This window comes from Tetranychus urticae, chromosome 3 (genome assembly GCF_039701765.1).
Source record: "Tetranychus urticae isolate SD_2017Ah chromosome 3, NJAU_TeUrti_SD_1.0, whole genome shotgun sequence".
Lineage (NCBI taxonomy): Eukaryota > Metazoa > Arthropoda > Arachnida > Trombidiformes > Tetranychidae > Tetranychus > Tetranychus urticae.
The window spans coordinates 8,691,169-8,714,997 of NC_142960.1; the positions used below are offsets into that span (position 1 = coordinate 8,691,169).

The 23,829-nt window shown below is 32.6% G+C and overlaps 6 protein-coding genes and 1 long non-coding RNA gene across 8 annotated transcripts; 3 read left to right on the top strand and 4 right to left on the bottom strand.

The window, feature by feature from the left end:
• Positions 1-2,931: 2,931 nt before the first annotated feature.
• LOC107370238 (stromal cell-derived factor 2) lies at positions 2,932-4,221 on the top strand. Its single transcript, XM_015938225.3, has 3 exons — positions 2,932-3,113; positions 3,442-3,931; positions 4,010-4,221. The coding sequence occupies exons 2-3, from the start codon at positions 3,447-3,449 to the stop codon at positions 4,176-4,178; spliced, it is 654 nt and encodes a 217-aa protein (XP_015793711.1). The 5' UTR covers positions 2,932-3,113; positions 3,442-3,446; the 3' UTR covers positions 4,179-4,221.
• A 122-nt stretch (positions 4,222-4,343) lies between these two features.
• Positions 4,344-6,089, bottom strand: MCU (mitochondrial calcium uniporter). The gene is made up of 4 exons (XM_015938224.3): positions 5,932-6,089; positions 5,480-5,836; positions 5,144-5,373; positions 4,344-5,079 (listed from the first exon to the last, which is right to left on the bottom strand). The coding sequence occupies exons 1-4, from the start codon at positions 6,013-6,015 to the stop codon at positions 4,833-4,835; spliced, it is 918 nt and encodes a 305-aa protein (XP_015793710.1). The 5' UTR covers positions 6,016-6,089; the 3' UTR covers positions 4,344-4,832.
• A 185-nt stretch (positions 6,090-6,274) lies between these two features.
• On the bottom strand, positions 6,275-7,372 carry LOC107370261 (heat shock factor-binding protein 1-like protein 1). The gene is made up of 2 exons (XM_015938252.3): positions 7,004-7,372; positions 6,275-6,864 (listed from the first exon to the last, which is right to left on the bottom strand). Exons 1-2 carry the CDS (start codon positions 7,097-7,099, stop codon positions 6,637-6,639), a joined length of 324 nt encoding a protein of 107 aa, XP_015793738.1. The 5' UTR covers positions 7,100-7,372; the 3' UTR covers positions 6,275-6,636.
• Positions 7,373-7,652: 280 nt separating this feature from the next.
• LOC149093309 (uncharacterized) lies at positions 7,653-8,322 on the bottom strand. The gene is made up of 2 exons (XR_016200166.1): positions 8,226-8,322; positions 7,653-8,119 (listed from the first exon to the last, which is right to left on the bottom strand). It is a non-coding gene; the product is annotated as an uncharacterized LOC149093309 (long non-coding RNA).
• A 5,023-nt stretch (positions 8,323-13,345) lies between these two features.
• LOC107370255 (uncharacterized) lies at positions 13,346-16,102 on the top strand. 2 transcript variants are annotated; one of them, XM_015938243.3, is made up of 2 exons: positions 13,346-13,688; positions 13,848-16,102. In XM_015938243.3, exon 2 carries the CDS (start codon positions 13,867-13,869, stop codon positions 15,595-15,597), a length of 1,731 nt encoding a protein of 576 aa, XP_015793729.2. In that variant the 5' UTR covers positions 13,346-13,688; positions 13,848-13,866; the 3' UTR covers positions 15,598-16,102. The 2 variants fall into 2 exon arrangements, with proteins under 2 accessions (XP_015793729.2, XP_015793728.2); XM_015938242.3 differs by having other exon boundaries at positions 13,361-13,682.
• Positions 16,103-19,917: 3,815 nt separating this feature from the next.
• Positions 19,918-21,057, top strand: CSN5 (COP9 signalosome subunit 5). The gene has a single exon (XM_015938244.3). The coding sequence runs from the start codon at positions 19,983-19,985 to the stop codon at positions 20,940-20,942; it is 960 nt and encodes a 319-aa protein (XP_015793730.1). The 5' UTR covers positions 19,918-19,982; the 3' UTR covers positions 20,943-21,057.
• A 1,344-nt stretch (positions 21,058-22,401) lies between these two features.
• Positions 22,402-23,532, bottom strand: LOC107370260 (programmed cell death protein 6). Its single transcript, XM_015938251.2, has one exon. It carries the CDS (start codon positions 23,151-23,153, stop codon positions 22,626-22,628), a length of 528 nt encoding a protein of 175 aa, XP_015793737.1. The 5' UTR covers positions 23,154-23,532; the 3' UTR covers positions 22,402-22,625.
• Positions 23,533-23,829: the final 297 nt, after the last annotated feature.

The window sequence follows — 23,829 nt, forward strand, 5'->3', positions numbered from 1 at the left end:
GATGGCGATAATGATTCGTCGGAGAAGGCAATCTATCATGACACAAAAGCTGCTCTTGATTGGATTAGAGAAAATATTCAATTGTTTGGTGGCAATTCAAGATCAATTACAGTTCTTGCTGAAGGATGGGAAGCAGTTAAGACTGGACTCGCTTTGGAAGGTAAACATTTTGATAAATTAATAATCACAAAGGGTCCATTGGATTCAAATGATATTGAATCTCCAATTGATATCAAATCAATTGGCTTGAAAAGTGAATCAATTGGCTGTGTTGTCCCATCTAAACTTAACATCAACTCTTCATCGATATCATCACCAGCGCAATCTTCTGATTCATCACCCATTTCCTCATACAATGAAATTATTGAGTGTTTAAAGAAAGTTAACAACAAAACAATGATAGCTGATTACTGTCCCAATGTTTGTACGTTTGGAAAATTTTGTCATAATCTAATATCTGTTACCTCTTAATGAACAATCATCTTTGATTAGACAATTTAAAATAAACAATACAATTTTATTTTTGAAAGCGCTGCCTTTTCTGGTACACCTGTTCATTACCAATCACACTTAGACGGACTTGATTGATAAAATATAGTCTTAAAAAATTCTGTTGAGATTGACCAGAGAATATTAAGGATTGACTTACAAAAACCAAAATACTATTGCCATTGAGTTTTCAAATTTCATGTAACAATCTCGAAATTTGCTCATAAATTCAAAACAATTAAAAATCGCTAAAAAAACTTATTTACCATGATTTATTTATTTCAAGCATGCACCAAGTTTGTAGCTTGATTTGATTTGATGGTAATCGTCAAATGTTTTGCATTAAATGTCCATGTTACAAATTATAATGTGAATCACTGCAAGACGAGTGTGCATCAATCAGGTGCGAAGTTAACTTATTTCCATTTCTCTGAGAAGCTTCAAATGAAAAATCATTATTTTGAAATATTTTTTATCGTCATTTTGAAACTTTAAATAGCTATTGCTATTCTTATCTCATGATATTTTTCATTTTCAAGATAAACTTGTACAACGTATCAACTTGATTAAAGTGAAACTAGTATGTTATGATTCACTCAAATCATTACAAAATTATATAAGCAACAAATATTTATGATTTAAATTGCCAAGAGCGTAGGTTGAATTTAAGGAAACAGGAAAATCGAAAAAATTAATGTGAACGAATTTTTCCAATTTGATTTAACTGAATCAAGTCCAAATGACCAAATTTTTAATTTATTAATATTTGAATACTGATTCACAAAAATATTCATTAACTTGTATTTGTGTTCAAAAACAAGGTAAATCTGAATCATGGACCTTAAATTCATAAAACTTTATCATTTATAAGGTAATTTTTAAAGGAACCCTTAAAGCAATAAAATCAATTAACAACTAAACCAAAGTCAATAGACTTACGATCGTTTAATAAAAATTAATATTCAAATTATCTATGCATGTAAATCCATGTTTCTTAAAGATTAAGTTGGCCTGAGCAAATGATAATCACAAAGCTCATGAATTTTCAAATAAACTCTGTTAGAAATTGATTCTCTTGAATTAATGGAAATTAATCAAAATTAATTGGGTCTCACTAAAAAACCAAAGACGACCAAAAAACCAAAATGAGACCAAAATAACCAAAATGTACCAAAACAAGGTAAATCTTTCGATTTATGATTTGGGACTTTAGGGGTTTGTAGGGACACAAAAACTGAGTCCATTAGTGCTATCAAAAAATTTCTGTGATGGACAGTTTTCGAGAAAATTGAAGTTGAAGTTGCAACCACGAAAGCCTGTTTTTTACTTATTTAACCAGATTTTATCATCAAAATCATGTTATTCCACGAGTTTTATCGATAAAAAATGGTTTCAGACCTATTCTAAAACACTATTCTAATAATATGAAAAACATGATTTTGATGAAAAATCTGGTTAAATAAGTAAAAAACAGGCTTTCGTGGTTGCAACTTCAACTTCAATTTTCTCGAAAACTGTCCATCACAGAAATTTTTTGATAGCACTAATGGACTCAGTTTTTGTGTCCCTACAAACCCCTAAAGTCCCAAATCATAAATCGAAAGATTTACCTTGTTTTGGTACATTTTGGTTATTTTGGTCTCATTTTGGTTTTTTGGTCGTCTTTGGTTTTTTAGTGAGACCCAAATTAATTCTCTAGCAAAGATCCAGAATTAAATACGGAAAAATATAAATCGAAGCAAAGTTCAATAATGATATCTGGAAATACTCACTAACAACCTCAGAAAATAACAGGAACAATATAAACGATAAATTCCTTCTTTTTTCATTTGTTTGTCACTTTTTGATTTTCGTATTTCCCTCCCTGTACACGGTTGGTTATTCCGTATCTTTTTGGATTTGCTCCCTTTATCGAGTACTTACCGTTGGAATATCAGTATCCTAAATAGAAACCGCAGCCAGCCAATTCATTGACGAATGGCGGATAAGAGTAAAAATATTCGTTGGCGGATGCTTAGCCGGCTAAGCCGGCGCTACAAAAAATCGGCGCTAAATCCGTTTAGCTATTGAATTGATTAAAAAAAATCAGTTTCATTCATAATTTCAGGTGAACAAATGACACAAAAATCATAATCATCATAATTATTAGACAAAAATCAAAATTTTCATGAATATAATTGAGCATTGTTAGTCGGATTGAGTTTATCAGGAGCTAATCGTAATGAATGATTCAAAATCGTAAAATTTTTTTGAAAAAAGTTAGTCTGATTTTCCCTGAATGGCTCTTCAGTCACTCGAGCCATACAATCTTCTGCGGATTTCGAGCCGGCTCAGCCAGCAGATACATGGCTCTGGCTAAGCCATCATAAGCGTGGCGGATAAGCCAAAATTCATGGCTAGCTGCGGACTCTAATCCTAAACAAAAAAACATAATTAATGTTCTTAAACATACGTGTTGTTGGCTTTTATTAAACTTAAACTGATATTAATTGTCAAACACGTCAATCATAATGTTTTGTTTGAAATAATTTCTGATGTCATTTTGCATTTAAATTAACGCAAGCAATACCCAAATCATCCACTTTTTATACTGTAGTTATTTGCTAATAAAACCCTTCATTTAGGTGAGTAAAAACATTGCTTGACAATTGTTTTTTATTTTATTTTTGCTCTATCGGCTATCATTCTTGTTGAGACGATCTATGGAAGGATTATACTTAGATTATCTGTAACAACTCTTCAATTCGTTAGTTGTATCAGATTGTTGGCAATCCTCAAATTGTCATGTCAATCAATTTTGACAATACAAATTTATCGTCTCTTCAATAAACAAATAAATGCAATGCATGTTGCAATTTTTATGAACCGGTAGAGTGTAGAATTTTTAAAACTTAATTTCAAAAATATAATTTATATTAATCAATTGCACTTTATTAATTTCCCTTTCAACAGTCACCATGGAAGGATTTTTATCTCAATTTTGTGTACTTTTGTTATTTTTGAGTGACAGTATAGTGTCTGAGGCAACAAAATATCCTCATGTCACTTGCGGATCAGTTGTGAAATTGGTCAACAAAAATTTCCAAGTCAGACTTCATTCCCATGATGTTAAATATGGTTCTGGTAGTGGTCAACAATCTGTTACTGGAACATCAGAGAAAGATGATGTTAACAGCTACTGGTCTGTTAAAGGTCTTGTAAATGAGCCTTGTAAAAGAGGGGAACCTATCGCTTGTGGAGCCAAAGTACGCTTAGAGCATATTATTACGAAAAAAAATTTGCATAGTCATCTATTTAAATCGCCATTATCCGGTAATCAAGAGATAAGTGCTTTTGGAGACAATGGAGAAGGTGATTCAGGTGATAATTGGACAGTTGTTTGTAGTGACGATTTTTGGGAAAGAGATTCCTCAATAAGATTCAAACATCTCGACACAGAGGCGTAAGTATTTTTCAAATTTGCAAAACTCTTATTCTTTGATTGGATTACGATTATTTCTAACTCTTATTTCATAAACAGATGGTTGGGTGTATCAGGTCGAACATATGGGCGACCAATTCATGGCCAAGCTGAAGTGGTGGCAACATCTTATCCTGATGGTTCTAGTTATTGGGAAGCCAAAGAAGGCGTCTTTGTTATACCAACCGAAGCCAAGGATTTTAGTAATACTATTAAAGATGAACTGTGATTCTTTTCTCCAATTAGATAACATTAAATTAATTTATTCATTATTTTCATCGTACTGCACAAGCTTACCTGTACAATTACTCAGTCAACAAAATTTTCTAGGTTCATGTAAATTCATTGATTCCATAATCGGTAAAATTTTGCTAGTAAATGAAATCTTCAAAAATTTAGAACATTTTTGTTTATTTTCAATTTTAATCAATACTGATTTGGAAAACATGCAATAAGGGCGATAATAATTCATGAAATTTATAATATAATTAGGATTGAGATAACATTCAATTACCCCGAAAAATGGAAGTGAGATTGTAACGAGTAGTTATAAGTTAGGGAACTGAATAGACAATTTCATGAGCAACAGATTTACGAGATAGAATGGCTCAAACACCATTTCATTTAAATTGATGATTAACAAGATGAATATTAGATGGCAAACCGCATGATTTTAGTTTCTGATCATAATTTGTAACATGTTCTGTTGAATAAGTGAATATTGAAGAATAATTGCGATCCAATATATTGCACAGTAAGCTTAATTGCGAGTAATAACGATATTAGAGTCACACGATTTTTTGTCATAATGGTTGATGCGTCAAGTTCAATGTGAAAATTGTAAATTTGTTGCCACAAAAAGTTAATGCTTGTTTAAACTGAATTAAATAGTGATCGCTTCAGTCTTGGGGATTACTTCAGTCTTAGGGATTGCTTCAGTTTTTGATTGCTTTTTTTTCTTTTCTTTGATTTGCTTTTCAAGGAACTTGATTTGTTGATGAAGTTGAGTGAATGAGTTGAGATCGAATTGCTTTTTAGAATGCTTTTCACAAAAGTGTTTTATCGCCATTCGCTTTTCAGCTTGTGGATATTGATACTCTTGCGAAGTAATTACGTAATAGCTGAAAGTCCTGATAAAAAAAGTTTAAATCGTCAATTAATAAATTATGGTGGACATGAATGGTTGTAACCTACAATATTGTTGCTGAGTATGTGACACACCAAGTTATCGGTTCCATGATGTCCCATGAGTATTCAAACCAGATCAGTCTTCCAAGAAAACCAAGTTGAGAGGATAAAAGGAATAAACCAATCCATTTGAATCGTATGGCCGATGAACTATGAGATTCTATCAGTATTTTTTCGAAATTTTGCAGCATAGGAACATAGCTTTGCAATAAGACATTCTTCTTTCTTTCAAGCTCCTGTAAATTATAACAAAAGTTAAATTTCAGTAATAGTCTTCGATTGATGGTAATATGGTGAGATTGATAGGCATAAAGCATTGAATGAGGTAAAAAACTAACTCACATCAATTGGTTCGTTTTCAACAACCTCAGTGGATGATAGCCACTTCTTGAGACCAGATTGGGATCCATCAAAATCTAACAGTATAGACTTCTTTTTTGATTGCATTAATATCTTTTCATTGGCCTGGAATGCTGTTCCTAAAGGAGTAGATTCGTCAATTTTAACTTTTTGCTTGCCATCGAGCAATTTAATTTCTTTTCTGTCATCATCATCTTTGACAAAGCATTTGATCACTTGGCGTAAGGGAGTCCAATATGAAAGGACTAACTGTTTATCTTCATATTTCATGTGAAACAAGCCATCATCAAATTTACTTGAAATTTTTCTGAAACGATCGTCTTTATCATCAGAGAATCTCTACAGAGAAAATATAAATAAAAAATAAAATAAAATATCAGTGTTCATTCATAAAAAGCAAATGAGAAAAACAAAAAAGTCTCTGTTCAACTCACCCTTAAAATATAAACAGAGTTTTGTCCAAAAACTGGGCGATTTAGCGTCATCCAACAAGGCCTTAAAATAGAAAGTGATGTCATGGTTAAAAAAAAGCTAACAAATTTAAAATAACAACAAATATCAACATAAAATAGTGACAATTAATATGATATTGGCAATGAATTAAAGGGATTAAGCTAACCAAAACAACGGGTTGTTAAGGATGAAGCAGTTTCCATGGATCCTCCCCAACTACATTTTACAATTTTTGAAACTCGGCTACAACTATTTTGTGATTTTGTTTACTGTGTTAAAATAAACTAACATTTAAACACTGTTTTCTATCAAATGAAAGCAGAATTTATGATTAGTAACCTTAATTTTTATTTTAAGTTAATTATTATGAAGCTCAGTGGAAAGGATTTACATGAAAACATGATTACATGAGACAAAAACTACATATATTTTTACTTGAAAGTTGATGATAAAAATAAACGCAAATTGCATATTTTTTTATGTTTATTGGTGAATAATAGCCTATTGAGTATTGAATATAACAACCCAATCGGCAATAGACAAATTGATGATAAATTTGGTGAATCGATTGAGCTTGAGAAGGATAGAAGTGAAAAAACAGTAAATTAAAAGTGCATCATTTTCTTACAAGCTCAGTATTTGAATAGCTTGATTTCCTGAAACAATTGGATATATTCATTGGGATTTTAGTTGCTTGACAAAGGTGGTTTATCAGTCGGCATAGAACTACTCTTGGTAATCTGTTGAGATGCTGAATTGGATATCATTTCATCAGTAATACCAGTTTGTTGGATAACTTCATTTAAATTTTGCTCTAAATCATCGATTCGGTGGCCCATTTCATCAATTCTATTCAATATCTGCTCAGACATCACTTGGAATTTATCTTGAACTTGTTGCAAAAGTGTCTGCACCTAATATAAATAAACAGAAAAACATCTTTCGATAATGAAACGAGAAATTTTCATAAAAAATTCACTTCAAGGGAAAGGATAGGTTGGATAGATTCATAATAAAGATGGAGATGCTAGATATAAAATCTTGTTTACTTACAAAATTTGCTATGTCTCCCATATCTTTTATTTCTGGTTGAGGGACTGCCCCAATTTGATCACCTTTAGGGGGATTTTGAGCTGCTCCTTGGTCCATTTTATGGGTTAAATATTCACAATCAGGAAAGAATGGTGATTAAGATTTCGAGACTCAAACAAAGAAGCAAAGCTAGGAATCCTTAGCTGTAAGAGATGATGAGCAGAATACAAGATGAACAAAATCGACCACGAAACGTAGTATTTTCAGACAGAAATTAAATTGGACTAGAATAAGAGGGCCTCAGTAATCAATTTTTGAAAGCTAATTATTATCAATGATAGAATCAAAGAGAAATTAATGGATAAACATATTGCATAACAAAGATTAAAAGTGAAATTAACAACCAACCTTTATTTTGTTCTCCCTAGATGGCAGTCAGGATTAAAGTTGTTATCGTTTTGAAAATTTCAACTTGAATTAAATTGTTAAAATTGTATTGCATTTTAAATAAAACATTTTGCAGCAAATATTTTACTGAATTAAACCACTTTTCGTAAAAATTAACAGATGATTTAATGATTTCAAATGAGTTTCAAATGAAATTCATTCCACACCAACTTGCACACTAAACATAAAACTCGAAAAATACGCGAAAATAAATTTTAAAATGTTTGTTTTTTTGAAAAAATGACTTTTTTAATGCAACTGATTGACTGTTTGAGGTTACATTATTGTTTTCAATGTAACTTAGGCAGGAGAGAGATAGAGAGAAAAGTTAAAGGAAAACAAAAACATTGAAAATAAAACTGTTGATGTAAATTAACATATGATAAAACTAACCATAAGGAGATTGGTACAACGGTTATACAACGGATTTGTGTGTGTCAAAAGGTGTTCAAAAGGATTGCCATGAATAAACCGTTTCACTAGGAAAAAGGAGAAGCGTTTTCACCATGATTCCCTGGGATTGATTTACTTCTTGTAGTAAGCATAGCCAGGAGCATAAGCATAGCCAGAGTAAACTGATGGAGCTGCATAACCGTATCCAGTGTAGCCACTATAAGCTGGAACGTATGCGTATTGACTGTATGCGACTTCAGCAATAGCGACGATGAGGGCAACAATAAGGAGAGCAACCTAGGAAATAACGAAAAAAATATCACAAGAAATATATTAATGATTATTTTGTTTCACAGGAATGGAATGGATAATGAAGGGGAAACATTGAGAGTCCAATACTTACGAGTGAGTTCATTTTGGTGTTTTGGGTTGAGAGTTGTTGGGTAAATGCAAGAGCACAAAAGATTGAAATTGATTTGAAAGGATTGCTTGAGTTGAAAACAAAACTGATGACTGGAAACACACAGATCGATCCTCTTATATACCCAAATCAAGCAAGGTCAATTTAATCGTAATTGACTGCAAACATCTTCTTGGTCAACACCTTCTTTCCACTTTAGTCTCGTCAATTCGTTAATATGTGTGAGTGTATTTTTTTACCCATAGAACAGGATTGGCCACATATCAAATTATTCGTGATACCATTTTCAAACCTTGGATAATGTAACCAGCCTAAAATCAAGTCTCTTGTTTACCCTGGCTGCTTACGCCTTTTATTCAGACGTCATTTAACGCCGTAATCAAACCCTTTCATCACGATGGATGAGAAAGGAAAAGGATAGCATAATGAGAAGAAGAAGAAAAAAATAGTACAAAAGTTAGCCCTTAATTAACATTTTTTTATCTCCTCTTCTGTGGTTACCTTTGATTCCTTAAAGAAATCAAAACCTCAAGGCAATCCAGTTTTGCTGTTGATGTTATTGTTGTTGTTTAGCTTCTTCTGCTTCTCCGATTCCAGAAATATTATATCGCGATGATTCCCCATTATTGTGATCGATTATAAAATTTTTTTATCTATTCGTACCAAATACAAGCAAAAATATGGTTTATTGACATTATCCGTTTGTTAATGATAATATTGAACTATAATTTTGTCTTCGATTCAATTTTCATTATGGCTACACCTTAGATTATCTTTAATAATGATCATCTTTAATCATCATGAGTTTAATAGTGAAGGTGATAGGTTTGGAACTTGGTGTGAGTGAAATTATGAACCAGAACCCATTAGTAGCTAATAAACGTTTTATAAAAAAAAGACCTCAACAACAATTTACTGATGAAAATATATAAATAAAATTGTAAAAATGATCAACTAATAAATTGAAACATCAATTACCTTGTTTTAGCCAAGGTTAGGTAAAATTATTGGTAAACCGATTGGTAAAATAGTAAAGCACAGGTTAATATTAATCACTGATTAAACCGTTAATAGAGTCGATAATTGCTGCTTAAATGAATCTTGAAAATTTGAAATCAGCAAACGATTCAAAGGAAATGAAGATTTAACCAAATGATAAAGTCTTAATGATTGAGTTAGCGACAGCCGAGACAATTAACAAAATGGTAAGTTAAACATGCAAATGGATACCAACGGATAGATTGAAAAGTTTAGTTAATGTGCTGAAGTTTGGAGCGAAACAGTTATTTATCTGTTTAGAGTGATGAATTAGCGTTGAACTAAACCCAGAAAAGACTAGAGTATGTCCGGTAAAGTATTGGACCGATTTACTTCGGTCAATGAGAGTTGTACTTTATTCCAGATTGTTATTATGAATAAAAAGACAAAGTTAACATTATTGTTACATTTATGCACAAAAACACACAAATTGATACAAACATTGAAACATAAATGGGTGAAAACGGGTAAAAATCAATTGCTTCGCGATTTTGACTCTGTCACTCTATTGAGACATAAAAACTGAGTCTATTGGTGCTACTAAATAATTCATACGAACGTCAGTTCACGAGAAAATCGAAGTCAAAGTTGAAACTTCGATGGCTTTTTGTGCAATAATGAAAGCAGATTTTTTCATGAAACTTATGCTATTTGATGCTAATTTTGATAGTCAACCAGAAAATGGTCTTATTTAGAGAGATAATATTTTATTTTTCCTTTGAAACCGATAAGTTCGATTTTCATTTAAACCGACCACTTTCAGTGATCTTAAGACTTAAAAAGCTGAAACTTATTATCTGTTCATAAACAGTGTTTGTACACATCATGGATTGTCTGAACTCTTCAAATTATCAAAAGTTCTCGGGATTTTGGCCATTGAACTTTTAACTTCCAACCTCGATATTTCGAGAGTGGCTTCACTTTCATTCATTATTGTTTGACTAAACATCAGATTTTATTATCGGCTATAATATAATATCACTCAATACATTTAAAAATCAATATCTTCCAAACAATCAAGGTTTGTGTTCAGTAACGATTCATCTTTATACAAAAATCATCTGTAAATCATCTGTAAAGTCATCTGTAAATCAAAAATCACATCTGACACCATAAGTAATGGAATGCTATATCTTTTTTCCATAGGAACTTGATGGATTTTATTTTTCAAAACATTATAGCCCATAATGAAATCTAATGTCTAGTGAAAGAATAATGATTCTAGGTACCAATTTTCTCGAAATATTGAGGTTCAAAGTTTTAAGGCCAATGGCCAAAATCAAGAGAACTATTGATAGTTTACAAAAACCATACAATCCATGATGTACACAAACAATTTTTATGAAATAAAAAATAAGTTTCAATTCGATAACTTTTACGGTCACTGAAATTCGTCGGTTTAGTTGAAAATCGAACTTATCGGCGTTAAAGGAAAAATAAAATTTTATTTCTCAAAATAAGTCCATTTTTTGGTTGGTTATGAAAAGTTACATCAGTAAAATTAGTTTCGTGAAAAAATCTGCTTCCATAGCTGAGCAAAAGGCGATCAAAGTTTCAACTTTGACTTCGATTTTCTCGTGAACTGTTGGTCGCATGGATTATTTAGTAGCACCAATAGAGTCAGTTTTTATAGTCCAACAAACCCAACTAGTTACCAACTCTTAACTCAAATTTTCGAGCCTTCTGCAGTTCTCTTTGCATTTCATTTGCAACTTTAACCAGAAAATTGGTTCTTTTACCAAGATATTGGTTAATATGAGTTTGTTTTGTTAAATAAGTTGTTTCTCGATCATTTACAGCCTAAATATTGTAACCCGAATACACTAATGGGAAGTTATGTGATAGAATTGAATTATTTATTGGGAAAGGATTAAATTAGAGAAAGAATGATGAATGAAAGTGAAGCCATTCTCGAAATATCGAGGTTCAAAGTCTAAAGTTCAATGGCCAAAATCCAGAGAACTGTTAATCGTTTGAAGAGCTCAGACAATCCATGATATGTACAGACAATTTTCGTGCACAGGTAATAAGTTTCAGCTCTCTAAGTCTTGCGATCACTGAAAGGGGTCGGTTTAATGGGAAATCGAACTTATCGGTTTCAAAGGAAAAATAAAATATTATCTCTCTAAATAAGACCATTTTCTGGTTGACTATCAAAATTAGCATCAAATAGCATAAGTTTCATGAAAAAATCTGCTTTCATTATTGCACAAAAAGCCATCGAAGTTTCAACTTTGACTTCGATTTTCTCGTGAACTGACGTTCGTATGAATTATTTAGTAGCACCAATAGACTCAGTTTTTATGTCTCAATAGAGTGACAGAGTCAAAATCGCGAAGCAATTGATTTTTACCCGTTTTCACCCATTTATGTTTCAATGTTTGTATCAATTTGTGTGTTTTTGTGCATAAATGTAACAATAATGTTAACTTTGTCTTTTTATTCATAATAACAATCTGGAATAAAGTACAACTCTCATTGACCGAAGTAAATCGGTCCAATACTTTACCGGACATACTCTAGTCTTTTCTGGGTTTAGTTCAACGCTAATTCATCATTCTAAACCGATAAATAACTGTTTCGCTTCAGCATTATACGATGAGCTCAATCAGTTCTTACTGTTTAAATTGTTAAATTGAACGAATTATAAACTCTTGACCAAATCAACATTGCAAAATGATCAAATAGATTTCGCACAAACGGTTGAAATCTCAGTATGACCGATTACATTAGCAAGGAATGAAAAACAAAATATATGAATGGCGAGCTATTAATGGTAATTGAAGTAATAAAATTGTCTCCAAATTTTTGTTGTTTTGGTTTAAATGATACAAAATTTTAAGTAAAGACAAATGTCGAAGCCAGGAACAATAAGATTCGGAATAAACTATCAACTAACGTGATCAGATTAGCTGATCAACAGTCAATAGCAATGAACCCGATTTGAATAGTCAAAAATGATCAATAGCCTGAGCTTGAAAGTCTTACCAGTTTTGTAAGATTTTACAGTCAACATTAACTTTCTAACTTTCTGTCTTTTCACCTTTTCACCAACAATTTAATCGTGTTTATCACAATAATCATAATAATAGCATTAATAATAGTAATGATATTAGTAGAATTGCGTAGCTGTTAATAGAAATACGAAATGATATAAAGATTGAAAAATGTAATCATCAGAAAGTGGAGAAAGTAACTCTTCAATGTTTCTAATATTAAAATGATTCCTTTTTTTGTGCTTGTTAACGACTCCAGTTGTGTTTGTGTTCGCACAACTTTAAACGTTCATCACCAAGCACGAACATCTTCCCGAATCACACAAAAACACACACACACACATACACACATTAGACTGTCGCTACCTGAGCCCCATCACTCTATCCATTACTGGTACCTTCACTTTTGAAGCTTGCTTTATTTTTGTCAACCTTGAGTCCCTCCCATTGAGTTAATTCAAAAAAAAAGTTAAGTGTGAGCTTCAATGTTAATTTGATTAATCGTATTAGGTTGATTATGATGTTGATGAGTGAAATTTTACTACATTTTTTCAGGTAAAAAAGAAATATCGCTTCACAGTTCGGTAAACATGTTTATCAATAATATACACTAAAAGTCTGTCAACTTTCCCTTACACTTGGCGGTGTTATTATTGTTTTCAGCTTGTACGCGTTTCATCCAGTAAATACATGATCATGTTTACGACTACTAATTTCCGTCCAATAATGAACCCCCTGAACGTCTCCCCTGCTATTCAACAATTTTACCTCCTACTTTTTACTACCTTCTGTTAAGCCTGTTACAGTTATGATGCTATTGAGCTGGTACAATTTAGCTGTAGGCACTGGTTAAGCTGTCACTAAACTGGCTTGTGATTGTTCATGATGAGAGTGATAGTTATGGTGATGAAGAGTTAAAAAGTGTCAGGAAGGAGGATGATTCTTGGGAAAGATGAAGATAGAGCAAAAGGGTCCTTTTTTAGGTGAAAAAGGTGTTTATTGGCAAATTGGGAGGTTGATTGAAAGTAGATTAGGATTTGAAAGAAAGGGCGATTGATTTCGATTGTTGTTGTCAGTTGTAGCTTGACAATCCAACAGTCAATAAGCTGAAAAAATAAGCAAAAAATTTCGCTGCAAAGAGACGTTCAATTACATTAATATTTGCAAGTTTTACTTTTCTCCCTCTTCTTTTGTCTTCTTGCTCCTTATTGTGCTGTGATCTTATTCATCATCATCATAGTCATCGGTCGTCTTCATCATCTACTTATTGCTTCACCTTTCTCTTCAACGGTTATCTCCGTTATTAGTAATCAGTTCAATACTAACAAGTGAAGTAAAACTGAGGACATTGTGTTGCTGCTTTTTTTTGTTTTTACACTTTTATTTCATCTTCAGCCGTGACAAGGTAAAGGTGATTAACTGTAACATTTACTGATTTTGTTTATAAATTCATCGTTGATTATTGCATTTTTGTTCAGTCAATCAATTGTTTGATTTTTATTTTCTAGTTTTTTGTTTATAAATTTTTCATCTTTCTTTACCACTCTCTTTTTCATCAATACTCTTATAGAAGCCATCTTCAACTCATCATGAATCGATATTGGATTGTTTCCTGTGAATTTTTTATTTTATTTTGTTTTTTAACCAACCCATTATTAGCTGATGATAGCTCAACTCCATCTAAACCTGATAATGATACATCAATCACCAAGAGACTTGGATTGGTCAACTACCTTTTCCCTGAGCCAAGTGAACTTGCATCTTCTTCATTGTCTTCATCTCTTAACGGTATATCAAATCCTCTAAGTCGTTCATCCATAAATGGCCATTGGATTTTCCCTCAAAATTCACGAAATTTATTTTCAATTGCATCTCTCGTTCCTGGAGGAACCACAATGGATCTGGCTGAATCAGTTCCTCGTTTTTCCTACTCCCGGTTCATGAAAGACGCTGGAGTTCCTTCCCTGTCTGGATTCAATGATACTCTTGGAAATAGTTCATCAGCTTATTCTGAATATGGTCGTCGAAATGGTGGTTCACCAGGATCGGTAACATCTTCACCAAACAACAATCAACAGAATGGACGTGAATCAACTTCAGGTCAATCAAGATCAGATGGTAATGATGATGTTGATATCGATGCTGAACTTAAAGCTGCCGATAAAGTTGTTGAATCAGCTATTGAATCAGGCTCAGACTCTAGTCCATCATCAACTCCAGGTCCTTTAGGAGACGGAAGAGGTTTCAGACCAGGAATGCGTTCACGACCAATGAGAGGCTTCAGACCTGGTGGTTTTGACGGACACTATGGACCAAATGGGTATCGTATGAGAGGTTTATCAGCTAATGGTGGACCTTCATCTTTCTCCCCAATCCGAGGACTTGCCGGTGGACCTGGTCTCTGGTCCCCCTCTGGTTTCCCTCTTTCTGCTTATCAAATGGGTGCAGCACGATCACCTTTCAACATGGGAATGAAATCAGGTCATTTATCTGACTTTGCAAACTCTGAAGGAGCTCGAGGAAATCAAATTTCCATGAATCCCCTTCTTTGGAATGAAATTGATGCTTTAACTGCTTCTGCTGGTGCATCCGGTGCTTCTGTCCCTGGTTCTGCTTCTGGTCACGCTGGCTCACAATTTGACGTTTCTGCTTTCCCCTTGTCTGGATTAATGGGCGCCGAAAATTATCCTAGTCTTATCGGTGGACCTAATCCCTTAGGACTTTTCCCTCTCCCTGCTCCATCATCATCTGCCAATGGTCAACTTCATCCTTCTGCTTCAACCACTCATGGACAGATACTCCCAAGCCCTCTCCAAGCCCCTGGAGCTCCTGGTCTTCCAGGTTTATCTGGTTCTCTTCCCGGTGTTGGTTTAGCTGGTTTACCTCCTGCAATGGCCCCTGGTACTCCTGGAGCCCCTGGAGCTGATGCTAGTCTTGCCGATTTACAAAAAGCCCATCCAGGTCTTCACCCCGAACAATACCAATACCTTCAACAATGGTACAACTACCTTAACCAACCTTCAATCAAATCATATGTAGACAGTTTCCGTGACCCCGAAGATTCATCGTCTTCTTCCTCCAATAACAATGGTGCTAAATCAGGTTCATCACCTTCTTCATCTTCATCTTCTAACTCTGATGCCAATAAGGACGGTAATCGACCTTGGTTCAGAAACCTTCGTCTCTTCCCAAACATGGACATGAGTCGACTTCAACTTCCTCGAGTTCGAGAAATGTTCCGTAACTTCCGAACTGGCTTAGGATCACCGGCATCAACAAGTACCACAACTGAATCATCAACTGGTCCTTTCAACGTTTGATAACGTACGTAATTGGATGAGATTTTAATTAACGACGATTATGATGATCATCTTAGGGATTTATTTTTCTTCTTTCCCCATTTCTTAATTTCCCCGTCTTCTACTTAGTCACCTATTCCTTCACCTTTCTTTTTTTACTGCTGCTGTTGTTGTTGGTATTGTTGACATCAACACTATCAACGCCATCATCATCATTATCATCATCATATTGTGGCTTCTTGACCGTGCCAAAAATGATCTTAAGTCGACCAGAATAATCTCCAACCTTCAATCTCTCATGCGTTGTTTCAATGCCTTTTTTCAATGAAAATATAAAAAAAAACACAAAATCTACATATTTTTACTCACACTCAACAAATTATAAAAACGCTCAATTATAATTGTGTCCGGTGATATTCAATATAAAATTAATTGATAATGCTTATCAATTTCAATTTAAAAGCAAATTGTTTGGTTTAAATGGTGATTCGTATATTTTTTTGTTAATAAACTGTTTTAATTTTTTTACTGATTTCGCTCATTCGGATTCTAGTTTCCTATTGAATATCTGAGCCCAAAAACCCAATCATCAATAATATCCATCGATAACAATCAAATCAATCTAAAATCTTTAAAGTATTAATCAAGGAGATGTTTAAGCTTCATTAAAAGCTAATAGATTTTTCGATGCGCTTGATTTTGAAAGTGACTTTACAACATTAAGCCTAATTAATGTCGTTTCTCTAATATGATTAACCTTGCAATTGACAATTTACTCTTAACTTGATGCACCTTTCAACGGCAAAAATGGTATTGTTTGTAAATAACGTTCAATTATTATCTCTACTATTAGAGTTATTGAATCAATATAAGGTGTGGGTTAGGTTTGTTGTACAAGTATATTATAACAGATTTGAGCGATGCTGATCAAGATTTAAAGACAATGATAATATAACAATATGTTTTTGTTTATGATCACAATTAGTTAAACATCAATGATCCTTGAAAGAGTCAAACGCGTTCAACGAATACAAAAATTGTACATGAAAAAGGTCGCATCAGTGATTCGCGTTTTCCCTTCTTATGCTTCAATAGACTAATGTATTAAGCAAAGCTAACCAAATTGTTGGATCCCTTATTAATCAGTTGATTAAGGGAAGGGCGAAAGTTTACTTTACCAACTGATTATCATTGATTTGCTAGGTTTTTACTGTTGATTGTTGATGTCCAATATTCATCTGTTATTCAAAGTCAACTAATCATACGGATCAATTAACTTTACCCATTGACTGATTTACAATTCAAGCCTTTAATATCACATTTGGATTTCAAATTTATACAATTTTGGACAATTTTTGTAGACTTCATTTGACAACTGATTAATTCATTGATTTACATCAACTTATTGCCTTTTTTGTTGGAATCGTTATTTTAAGACTTGGTTTTCCTTCCGATATTTAAAGTAATCATTTACTTGATTGTTGTGCTTAATTTATCCATTTATTTTCATGGGTGAAAGAGTTTAGTTAATCACAATCTAACTGTAATCACCAACAAATGGATACAAATAGTTGGGAAATTATCAATCTTTATGTATATGAATAATTTTAATTGCATGATGCTCATTGTTACTGATAATGATGATGAATTGATTGATGTTTTTGTTTCGCTTTCGTGATTAGTAAAACCTGAAGCTATTTCAATTTATGTGCATATTCACTGGTTGGTAGAAGATCAATTTTTTATCATTATTAAGATGAGTTAATTATTGTTCGCCATCTCTTTAAATTATCATCATTCTGTATCAGTTAAAATGTTATGTTAATCTTATCCCTGCTCTCACTAATTAAACTAAAATATCCTTTCATCCTTTTTGTTAATTAATATTGATTAATACCAAATAACTAATGTAACTCTCACTACTTAACAAGCTAAACGGTTCATTGGAAAGCTCTTTGTTTCCAGCTAATCTTAAATTAGGTTTTACCATTTCTGGTTGCAGATGAACCAGAAACTGAAATTGTATTTACATTAGCCGAGTCTAACAAGGAAAGTAACCAGATGATCCGAATAAAAGTTCAAATTTTTATCATATAACAATTAGCTTTTATTAGTATTTAATCATCTAAGTGTTTCGGTTAGCAAATTAATGATAAACTTAAAAACAGAATCAAAAATCAATTTTTTACATGTAAAGTATTGTAATGAGTGAAACAAAAAGGCTCATCGCAATGATACCATTGCTTTCTGGTTCATCCAATATTAACAAGTTGAATTTGGGTTAACTTTAGGTTGACTTTGGGTAATATTACCGCATTACAGTCAGTATGACCGCACTTCAAATTGTGACTTCACTGTTTCCAACGATGCAATCCAGATGAGCGCAATGGACAAAAATTAGAAGTTTATTATTAGCAATTATTATTATTATGTATTTAGTGATGCTTTTTTCGGGGTTTTTTTCTGGCCTTGATCGCCTTAAATCTATTCAAGGTATTCCAATGATCATCACATGGTTCCCTACAATCAACCTTGAGGTGGAATCCAACTATTATAACACAAATCAAAATGATTATCATCAATAACACTATTATTATTATTAGACCTACGCCTAGTTTGATTATAATTTTTGTTGTTTCTTTTCATCTAACAATTTAACACTTGAATTTATTCAGCTTCTCAGTTGATTTCAAACTCTATTAATTTTCTCATTACTAAACCCCATAACTTCATATAAATCTTATTACCAAAAACACGAAGGTCAATTTAGTATTAGATTGTCAATCAATGAAATTTATTAATCAATCATGTAAGCTCTTGACCTAAAGGCTAAATATAATTGATTAAAGTGAGCTTCACGATGTAAATTCAATCGGTCATGTGTTTGCTTTCAAACTTACAACAATTTGAACACATCCAGTTGGTAACAATAATCAATATAATCTCTGGACAAATTATTCTCATCATGTGTAAAAATTTATAAATTAACGTTTTTTAATCTCAATTTAACCATTTAGTTAACAATTTAAAATCACCATTGATTCAGCATTAGTTTGGTTTACCTTAAATAGACAGTTTGGATCTCATTCAATGGCTCTTCAATTGAATAAAGATCATTAAATATCAGAGCCAAACTTGGTCTATGTCAAGAATTTCATCTTAAATAACTCAATAATCACGAGAAAATACAATGAAGTTCAACGTAAAATCAATCAAATTATCATGGATGTGGGCTTAAAATTGTAGACAAAGGTTTTCATTGTAAAAAAATCAAGACTTGTCCTTTGTCTGTATTGAGACAAATATTATTGAGCCTACAAACTTGATAACCTGATTCTAATTATAATATCAATCATTAAAATTGTTTTTACCTTTACTTTCAGTGAATCTTGATGTTTTGTTGATTTTCTTGGTTACTTAATGAATTAACGGACAAGTAGTTCTGGGCGTGAATGGAAAGAAATTAACGATTATTTCATATAAATTATTGTAATTACTATTGAGTTGTCGATAAGCACCATGATAATGGTAACATCAATTAAAGAAATGATGATCATCCAAAGTGAATTAAATTTAAATCAAAACTTTCATCCTTTTATCAAACTTGATGCCTATGGGTAAAATACACTTCCAAGGTTGTTTTCATTCTTAGAGACTGATGCTTTTTTTTCTTGTATACATTTGTAAATATCCTTTTAATGCTAAACATCATAATTAATACTACGATAGATATTATATAAGAAAATATAATAATAACATGAACATAATGATCATGATAATAAGCGTCTTATATGTTAATGTTGCCGTTGATAATTTAAACCTAAACATTGCCGAGTTTTAATGTTTTCTCGGTTCTTTGTAAGTTCAGCTTTTCGCTATGAAAGAAATACGAAATGACTTGATGGCCTTTTACCCATTTATAATTGCCATATTGTTTTCATAATTGTAATTTATTGTTTTGTTTTCAAATGTTTATAATTATATAATAAAAAGTGGAATCATTAAATCATGACTCTCTCCCATTAATAAGATGAAACTGGTTAAGTTTGTTATGAATCTCAATGATTGGTCATTGATTTTTTATAAATGTCCTGATTCGCGTGAAGATGAAATTGATACCAAAGAGTACTCTCATTTCGAGCTTATCTAGGATTAAATTGTTGGTTAATTGTCCATAAATGAACGCTGCTACAATTTTGTAATTAGTTTCGATCTATCGAATTACTGTTTGTAATTTCGATCAATCGGTATAGAATCAGCTGTAAAATATGCATCTTAAAATATCGATACTTTTGGTTTACGATTAAGCTTTATTGCATATTCACTTGGTTATTGTTTCTGATTTCCTTAAGTGTTCTGGTTGTTTCTCTTGATTTTCCGTGAGTGATTTCTCTGTTTGACCAACAATGGATGGTAATAATGATAATGCTAGAAAAGTTGATGAAATTTATCAATATAACCGTAATCAGCAACAAACAATTTTACAAGCTAAACCATGGGAGAAAGATCCACACTACTTCAAAGATATTAGAGTTTCTGCTTTAGCATTGCTTAAAATGGTGATGCATGCTCGTTCCGGTGGTTCATTAGAAGTCATGGGCCTACTTTTGGGTAAGGTTGATGCTAATACGATGATTGTCATGGACTCATTTGCATTGCCTGTCGAAGGAACCGAGACTCGGGTTAATGCTCAAGCTCAAGCTTATGAATACATGGCTGCTTACACTGAAACGGCCCAACAAGTTGGCCGTCAAGAAAATGTCATCGGTTGGTACCATTCGCATCCTGGTTATGGATGTTGGTTGTCTGGTATAGATGTGTCCACCCAAATGTTGAATCAGCAATTTCAAGAGCCTTTTGTTGCTATTGTTATCGATCCGACTCGTACTATTTCTGCTGGTAAAGTTAATCTTGGTGCTTTCCGTACTTATCCAAAAGGCTATAAGCCACCAGACGAAGGACCTTCTGAGTATCAAAGTATTCCTCTGAATAAAATTGAAGATTTTGGAGTACATTGTAAACAATATTATTCACTTGATGTCTCCTACTTTAAATCATCTCTCGATTGTAAACTGTTAGACTCGCTTTGGAATAATTATTGGGTCCATACTCTTAGTTCATCCAGTTTACTAACAAATTCAGACTATACCACTGGACAGATATTGGACTTGGCTGATAAATTGGAACAAGCTGAATCACAATGTCAAAGAGGAGGCTTTATGATCGGAGTTGATCCAAGTGAGAAAAGAACAGAGGATAAACTATCTAAGGCCACTAAAGATTGTTGTAAAACTACGATTGAAGCTCTCCATGGATTAATGGCTCAGACAATTAAGGACACACTATTTAATAGTATCTCACCTTAACTTGTTACCTTATGCAAACTTTTTTGAGCTTCAATTTTCTTAAACATGATAAAATGACACCTTATTGTAAATCTGTTATTTTTTAATTTCTAAACATCACCATTTTCAAATGCAACTCTTCTTTCCTTGAACCGCGTTTCTTGAACTGAGCCTTGACTGTTCATTTATTTATTAATGCAGTTGATAATCATTTTCGGCATTTGATCCTTCTGTATTTCTTTTAAAATTTGTTCTCTTGATTCCAATTAAAATGGGTAGAACAATCAATCAAAAACAGAAATCAAATCCTTAGTTTTTGGCAAATTGAAAAGATCCATATGGAAAAAAATGAGGCAGATGAAACCATAGCGTAGCCTTTTAGAGGTTAACCAAAATTCATAAATAATTATTATAAATTACAATCATATTATTATATTTGTTTGTGAATAAATTGACAAAAATACGTATGTTGCGCATTTTCTAATTGTGATGAATCAATGGCTATTTTAAGCTATGGTTTTATTTCATATTGACGGCGTTTGTTCATCATTAATTTTCAATTTGCATAGGCTACATTAATATCACATTAAAATATGTCTTCAACGTGTTGCAGCATTAGCACTGTTTGGTTGTCTGGTTTAACTAGACTTGTTTAACATGTCTAGTCTATTTGCTCATATGAGAAAGCTGAATTAATATTGAACGAAAAAGGCAAACAAACGAACATAGATATTTTATTATGTTAAAGATTTAAAATTTGGAATATCCTAACATTTCGTAATTTAAAGTAATAATGTAAAAGAGAAGGCAATAGCATGAATAAATAGAGAAAAACGGTTCACGATGGATGGAGAATCGAACGTCCAAACTTTGTGAACATCGCTGGTAAAAATTTAAACTACATATTATTGTAATGTGTAATAAAATAATGGACCATGATACAATGATATTTAGCATTGCGTGCTGAGGTTAACACTTCATGAAAGAAAGCGCAGGTGATTAAACTCATGACAAGTTTCGAAATGGCGCGCAACGTTCCTTCGGACTATAAATGATTCAGGACAAACAGGACAAGATGGATGGTTCAGGTTGAATATCTTCAACATAATCTTGACGTTTAGTAACACAATTTCGAGTTCTGGTGGGCAACTGATTGGAATCGATTTGACCGAAAATGCCCAATAATTCATCAACCTCTTCTAAATTGATCATTTCATCATTTAACGAAGAATCAAGATCAGCCAATCCATTGGTTTTAGAGGTCCAACTCCAAGGGTCATCGTTGATGTTCTGTAACATACTTGACACATTTGTTTGATTTTTCTGATACTAAATCATCTGATAGGGATGAAGACGATAACTCAATATTAAACCAAGTTGCATGGAAAATTGTAATACAATCTGAATTAAGTAAAATTTGCTTCCAAAAGAATATAGTATTCCGTTTTTCATTGATAAATATGAAAAATAAATTGAAAACTTTCTTCTATACTTTGCACAATTATGTAATTTATTCAAATAATGTTGATATTTGACCCACTTATTAATAGATTTTCCAAAATGAGATACATAGATTAATTTTCATATAAGATTAACAAATTAGATGAGCATTGGAATTTTCGTAACAGTTTATGGCCTTGGAAATATCAATGATTATGATGATCATGATTATAGTTGTCATGAATATATGATTGGATCCAGCAATCAGGCAATCAGAGGGACAACTGAGTTCAAAAATTGCTCATAGCTTATTTTGATTTCCCCTTTGCGTTCAACGTCAAAAGCAGCAAATGATGCAGTCGCTCCTTGTAAAGAAATACAAAGGAGAAGAAAATTGTCAAATATAATGGACTGTCCATCTGGTGTGCCAAATTTTTTCATGAACAAATTATAAGTAGCGTCAGATAAACGATAACCAAATGAATTAAGCGCATGGTTCAGTTCGTGTTTACCGATTGAGCCACTTCGATCGGCATCATACTGACGGAAACAATTCAACCAATCATTAACAAACTTCCAAAGCTGTTTGAATTCATTGTAATCAATTGTTTGATTGCCATCTCGATCAAACATACCAATCATCATTTTTACCAATCGCAAGTTAAAAGGCTCCCATGTTCCATTGCTCAAAGCTTTTTGCAATTCATCAGCAGATATGTGTCCTGATTTGTCTCTATCAGCAGCAGAAAAAATTTTGTACAAGTCAGCTTCTGACGGCATAGGAGTGGCCATGTTTCACTCTAGATCCAAAATAGCTTTAAGGATAAAACAAATAATTTATCTCTTCACAAAGAATAGAATTAATTTAAGATGATCAAACAGTAAACAATGCGACAGATAACTTCTGCACCGATTTCAATCAATATTGAAACACATATGATTAAAAATTTAGCACAAATTTAACAAAATTTGAACAAAAGTATTGACAAATTAACACATTAACATTAAACAATAATAAATTCAACTTGAGTTACTCAAGAAATTGCATAATTGATAGGTTACTTGAATCCACCATATCGATACGAGCAGTTAAGTTCTTTGTCGGAAGCTGGCGCTACAATATCTTAATTTGTATCAGCTTTTTTTAGCATTTAAAATAATATCTGTTATTAATAATTTTATCAAATTACAGATCGTGGTGCGTCCATTTGATAGAGGGAAACCAGAGGGTAACCAAAGACCAAGTCCACCAGCAAGTCCTCGGATTGGAGAGTAATTCTGTCATGAAAAATCAGTCATCTCTTTCATCATTCTTCCAATGGTCTCATCGTTATCGATTTCATTCAAAAAGAGCCGAAATGTGATTAATGTCATTGTTGTCACTGTCACTGATAATTAAAACAGCAACAAATGATCATTTCTAAGAACAGCTTAGAGCTTTCATTATCAAACTATGGAGTTTTGATCA